We start from the raw sequence: 6,989 nt of genomic DNA, 5'->3' as shown, positions 1-6,989 counted from the left end.
AAAAGTATTCAAGATAATAACCAAAATGGCAAAATTTCTTTAAAAATTATCAATTGGGGACAGAAACCCAACAACCAACTGTCCAATTCATCTAAAAATTTTAGGGCAGATAGATATTAACGTGATTAACAATGTATCCCCTTATCAAATTTGCTCTACATGCTTTGTTTTCAGAGTTATAAGTCAAAATCTCCATTTTATCCCTATGTTTTATTTTTAGCCATGGCGGCCATCTTGGTTGGTTGGCTGGGTCACCGGACACATTTTTTAAACTAGATATCCCAATGATGAATTGGCCAAGTTTGGTTAAATTTGGCCCAGTAGTTTCAGATTCCAAGTGATGAGAATATCTCACTTGGCCCTTTGGGCCAGGTGAGCTAAAAATAAGATGTGATATGGTTGCCAATCAGACAACTATCCACTACAGGTTCCTGACTTTGGACAGGCACATAAAGAAAGTGGCAGGGATAAACATCTTTGTTAATGCTCAAAGAAAAAAATTATAAAAATCAGTTGAAAAATGCTTAACTCATCAGATGGATACAAATAGAAATACATCTTAAAAACAAAAAGACACTAAATACAGATCTGAGAGTTCTCAGTTACTGACAGCTAGTCCAAATCCAATACCATCCTATGAATAAAATCATATGTCTTTAAGAATAAGTTTATTCAAAGGATTGATAAGTTTACCAAGATCATGTCTAATTTTGGATATTTATATGTTTCTGAATGTGGGGTCAATTTTGGTGAACTAGTATAACTCAATGTCAGTAAAGGCAAACTGAAGCCTGCCTCCTTTTGAGGTATTTTTTCACTGTGAAAATCCATAAGTGGCCTTGGGTTGTTTTATGCTCTTTGGCAGGGTTGTCATCTCTTTGACACATTCCCCTTATTCAATCTAAATTCTATATGCCATGCTAAACATACCACTTCATCTTTCAAATATTAAGAAAACAGGGTCTTCATGACTTGTCACTGTCAAGCTGCTGACCATATATGAAATCAATGTGTTTCAAATGTACTGGAGAAATGTGCTACAAAAAAATTTAATACAAAAAAGATATGGTATGATTACCAATGAGACACCTATTTAGCAGAGACCAAATGACGTAAAAGTTATCAACTATAGTTTACTGTCAGGCCTTTAACAATAAGCACAACCCATACCACTTTACAGTCGATTGCATTGAGTGTGTAGGTTAAGGTGATATCTATGGTTATCTTGCTTGCTAGCTGAACTGTGAAGTCATTTTTAGGTTAGGTAAACTACCCTCCTTTAAGAGTACACTAGTCCGACAGATAACCAATCTATCTTTCTGTAGAACTAGGCTAATTCGAAAGGAGGGTAGTATACCTGACCTAATAATGACTTCACAATTCAGTTAGCAAGCAAGCTAATCAAAGATATTACCATTACTTATACACTCAATGCAATTGGCTGTAAAAGTATCTGCAACTTTGAATTAATTTTATGATAAATCCCATAAAATTTTCACATTACAACCAAGAGCTATTAAATTCCTGTTCAAATATAAAAACATTATGTTACGTAGTTCTTTTGAAGTGTGACAGATATCATTTGTTTGAGGACTGGAAATTGAACATTTGACATGTAGACATTCGTTAGATGTAGAGAGTGAGTTATATTATAAAATAATAAAAGTGAATATGAGTATAAGAAAAACAGTTAGGTTATTACAAGACCAACAAAAAGGAAAGCTATGGAGTAAACATCATTATGACAGCAATGATACAAGAAGACTAAAAATAGATCAATTAATCAAATGATATAATTTTTCATTATAATAAAATTGAGAATGGAAATGGGGAATATGCCAAAGAGACAACAACCCGACCATAGAAAAAAAAAACAACAGCACATGGTCACCAACAGGTCTTCAATGTATCGAGAAATTCCCGCAAAACTAGTATCGGTTATAAAAGAAGAAAAAATACATATTTTCAATATTATTATAATTTTATTAACAATTCTTTCAATAACAAATATTGCACAATATTTTTGAATGATCAATAATGAATAAAATGCACCAAACAATCATTTATGTAGTACTGTAATTTTCTAAATTGCAATGTCTCTTCCAAATTTATCCATAGATAAACAACTGCAATAACAATGCATGTAAATATTATTCAATTAAGTGTATGTTACATTTCTAGTAACAAACTGATTAAAAAATAGTAACTTCCGAGGCATTTAGTAATGGGTGAATGTATTCACTTTGCCATAAGGGGAATAAGTGAACAAACTATTGACAATTGTAGGTATATAACAAATTACATGAATTGCAATTTTTAAAATAAAAAAAAAAACAATTAGATTAGATATGCCATTTTTCGTTTGAATTGTGTATAATATATTTACAATATTTGGCCCTTTGAATATATTTTTGATAAAACAATAATTTATACTCTAGTAGACCATTTGACAAATCATATTCAAGAATTTTATCCGTAATTTGACCAATATGTTAATTGAATATTTTTAAGTACTGATATTTGAATTAAATACAAAAATTAAGTTCAGTATGTAAAATGTACATAAAAAATGCACTACTTAATGTTTGTAATAAGAAATGTCAAATATAAAGTAATTCCACTTGTACTAGAACCACTCAACATAAGTGTTAAAATTGATTACAATATTAAATAAATTTTATAAATTTTATATATCTGCAGGTGGTATAGTCAATATGGAGGTGTTCCTCAAAACATCAATCCCTTTATGCAGTACGCATACTTTCTTGTAGCCTAATCTCACTAACTCATTGGCAAACTGAAATATAAACAAAAGAAAAACTTTGTATAAAAAAAAAGATACGAATCCAAATTAGAATACGGTATATAAAATATTTAAACAATGTCTCAAAATATAATATTTATTTGTGCAAGACTTAGAAACCAGAAGGATGTTGGTAACCTGCTTAGAATGTGAGCCATTGCCCAGGTTTTCAATATCCTAATTTGAACTTAGTACAAAGTCAAATAAAATTGATATTTTGAGACAATGTATGGTTGTTGTCTTTATACTGTAACTGTAACATAGTTCTAAATGCATTATTTTGGGTAAAACCCCCACAAATGTTTATTTAATGCAGATGACTTAAAACTTCTGTGAACCTATTTTGTTTAGGATGTCATGAACTCTGAAACACACTTTTAAAGGCAGTACAGTGACAAATGTCTGAAAGTAATTGCAGTCTGCATGTGCCAGTCAGAATGTCTCTTTGATATTAGGTATCTTGTTTTTGTCATTTGCGATTTAAGGGCATACGATACAGTTTTGATCCCATATCTAAAGTTTGATGAAAATTTCCTGATAGGCTATTTTTTGCCTGATTAAATCAAATATGTAATAAAAAATATACCTTCATGTGCTACTTTTTGCTCAAAATTCGGATTTGTGGCCGTATTTTCCCTTTCGAAAGAAAGACATAACTTTTTTGTTTTAAAAGATAAACACGAATTGTTTTTTTGTTAAATAATTTGCAATTTCTGTATTGTATAAGTATCCTAAAAATTTATACATTTTTTATTCAAATGGTCATAAATTGACAAAAAAACGTCATATTTTGCTGTATATTTATCAAAACTAAAAAAATTGCACTATTTGCAGTTTAATAAAATTTTGTCCACATAATCTCCCTGCAAAATGAAACAAAATGTAGTTTTAAAAAATAGGTATTTGGTAGTATAGTTGTTCTCTATACCTATGTATAGTTTATTGAGAATAAATATATATACATGTATAAAGATATATACTGCTCATTTCTTGATGAATATTTCAACACTAGACTTTAATCTACCTGTATTTGCAAATCTGTTAAAAAATTTCAGCTCGGAGAATTAACCTTTGGCTTTGTTTTTAAGCAACCTAAACCATAACTTACATTCAGTGCATTTTTATTTCTGCCACCTACAACAACCTTGACCTGTAGTGGATGAGCATTCAAGGTCGTTACAGCAGGACATGGATTAAGGTTTCCTTCAGGACAAAATGCTGATTGGAATGGAATGTTAATACTGCTTGGGATGGTCCCTTTATTAAATCTAATAATAAGTTAAGGAGAGATAATCTCTATACATTTTCATAAGTTTTTAAAATATAAAAGCGAAATAAACGACCCATAATAAATATAATATTTATCTATTTGTTCCCTGTCACCATTTGAAATAAAAGATTCAATAACAATATCTCTAACTAAGGAATTCATATCAACTATAAAAGACTTGGTTTAAGAAGTGACTTTGCCTGCTACATATCAGGTGCACGAAAGAGAATTTGAGGTTAACTATAGCCTACTATACAGAATGAAGATTAGGTAACATTTCGTAAAAAATTGGTTTCAAAAATAATTTGTTAAAAGTTTGTATAATAGATATTTTAATTTCACTTTTATAGTAATTTTGAGTTATTTATGAAAAAAAACCCAATAACTTCAATTTAGTTCTTTCAACAGCTGGGCATGTCTGTTCAGTTAATTTTGTTTTGAGAAACAAAGGATACTCTTCTTGTACTCGGACATCAATGACCAACAGCATTGGTTTACTATTGTGTTTTCGTTTGGTTGGACTTTTAGACTGGACTGGACCACTAAATTCTCCAAGCTCTATCATGTCCTCAGCAGATATGTGTGGACATTTAACTGCTCTTAATTCTTCAATGGTTTTTGGTTCCATGGACTGAAAAAGATAATACACTTTTGTAAACTTTTTGTAATGTTAACACAAGTTTAAAGAAAAATACATGTTTTAAATAAAAAGATGAAACATGACACAAAAAAAATAGAAAAAGAAAAAGATAATACACAGGATAAAAACTATGTTCTATAACATGATACAAAACTTCTGTAATTACATACTATGAACATATTAGAACTTATTTTGTGACCATTTTCACAAATTTTTCAGGTCGAATACACAATGAAAAAATATTTTCATTACCTATCACTATATAGTAACGTATATAAATCGTACAACCAAGAAAAAGAAGGAACATATATATTGACAGGACTTGACACAACTTATTATAGCCGATTTTATCATCAGGTCATAGTTAATAAAAGAAACAAAACAGAAACGGACATGTGTAAAATATGAACTCGCTTTAATCTTAATAATTTCAGGTAATATCAATAAAATGTGTTATAAATTAAGTAACAAGTGATTACAGTGTATCAAACTTGGCACTGATGACATTCCCAATTTCACATACCATTTTAAAACACTTCACATAAAATAAATCACACTCATAATAGTCATTTTGTATGACAAAATATATCAACTAATGATAAAACTTGTGTTTGTTGAATGTTGGGAATAATGTGGTAAATTTATTCGGCAGGTCCAAAGTTTTTCAGTCTGATTCTACCAAAATCCATAAATCTCATGATAGAGCTGCGTAAAGTTCTTATCTCTTTTATACTGAAAAGCCTACCAGATTTGTTAGATATACTGTTCCCAGGAAGAAGGTATCAAAGTAACCAAACTTTTCCCAATCAATCATAATTTTTGTTTCTTTTCTGTAAAATTCATTTACAATTTATCTAGATTCTGGGAACTTAAGTAAGACCTTAACCCATAGTATGAATGATTATCAGTTCATTATGATCTTATGGTGATATTACAATAAAAATAAGATGTGGTATGATTGCCAATGAGAAAACTCTTCACAGGAGACCAAATGACACATGAATTTATAAACTATAGGTCAGGGTATGGCCTTCAACAACGAGCAAAGCCCAAATTGTTATACTCACCAAATCATTTGTAGGTTGGTCATTATAGTCTCTAGAATAATATGACAAATTAGGACGGCTGTCAGCTTTGATGGTCTTCTTAGCTGGTCTGGCATGCTGTCTATAGATGGCACTTTTAGGTGTGTTACAAAATATCCTAATCGAATCCTGTACACACAGCTCTATATTTATCTCTATTCAGAAAAATAAAAAATAACAACATGAAAATAAAAAAACTTGTGTAATCCCACTTTTTTTTGTATAGTTATACACATGAAAAGTGCCTATATTTATTAGTTGTTAATGGCTTTGAACTAGCTGTCAGATAACTGCGAGTACTCTCAGATCTGTTCATTGTGTCTTTTTGTGTCGGGATGTATAAGTACCGGGCCACGTCCACTTGTATGTTTGTCCATCTGATGAGTTAAGCCTTTTTCAACTGATTTTTATAGTTCGTTCTTATGTTGTACTGTTATACCAATGTCCCAGGTTAGGGGGAGGGTTGGGATCCCGCTAACATGTTTAACCCTGCCACATTATTTATGTATGTGCCTGTCCCAAGTCAGGAGCCTGTAAATCAGTGGTTGTCTTTCGTTTATGTGTTACATATTTGATTTTTGTTCATTTTTTTACATAAATAAGGCAGTTAGTTTTCTCGTTTGAATTGTTTTACATTGTCTTATCGGGGCCTTTTATAGCTGACTATGCAGTATGGGCTTTGCCCATTGTTGAAGGCTGTACAGTGACCTATAGTTGTTAATGTCTGTGTCATTTTGGTCTTTTGTGGATAGTTGTCTCATTGGCAATCATACCACATCTTCTTTTTTATATATGTTATGTTTCAATAACAGCAGGTTTATCATATATACTCAGTTCTTTGTTGAAGACCGTTCTTCAGTGTTTTGTTATCATGATCTCCTTGATTTATGTTTAGCAATGAGTTATGAATTATTTAACTGTTAAAGTTGATGTGACATCATTAATATTAGTTATCCTATGGTTTAAAATCAAAGTATGGTTACTAAAATTAACAACATGGTAAAATTTTAATGAAATATTTAATGATAGAATTCTTTTTTAGTGTTTATCTGAATTTTTAAAGATAATAGAATAATCAACCACCATGAACTGAGTTCTCAGTGAAGTTACAATGTATGAAGAGACATTATGAAGATTATTATTGTTAAAAGTAAAATCTTCTAAGGGATGTCCAAAGACCATTAATAGAAT

General features: G+C 30.5%; 1 protein-coding gene across 1 annotated transcript in view; it reads right to left on the bottom strand.

The window, feature by feature from the left end:
• Window positions 1–1,962: 1,962 nt before the first annotated feature.
• The window catches only part of LOC139485184 (TBC domain-containing protein kinase-like protein), a 29,883-nt gene continuing 24,856 nt past the window's right edge, over window positions 1,963–6,989 (bottom strand). Inside the window, exons 23-26 of the mRNA XM_071269422.1 lie at window positions 5,781–5,953; window positions 4,529–4,704; window positions 3,912–4,071; window positions 1,963–2,797 (exon numbers count right to left, since the gene is read on the bottom strand). Of these exons, the coding sequence (XP_071125523.1) occupies window positions 2,687–2,797; window positions 3,912–4,071; window positions 4,529–4,704; window positions 5,781–5,953 (620 nt within the window). The 3' untranslated portion in view covers window positions 1,963–2,686. The remainder of the gene's footprint in view (window positions 2,798–3,911; window positions 4,072–4,528; window positions 4,705–5,780; window positions 5,954–6,989) is intronic.

This window comes from Mytilus edulis, chromosome 8 (assembly GCF_963676685.1).
Source record: "Mytilus edulis chromosome 8, xbMytEdul2.2, whole genome shotgun sequence".
Taxonomy (NCBI): domain Eukaryota; kingdom Metazoa; phylum Mollusca; class Bivalvia; order Mytilida; family Mytilidae; genus Mytilus; species Mytilus edulis.
This window is presented reverse-complemented; position numbering and strand designations above follow the sequence as displayed.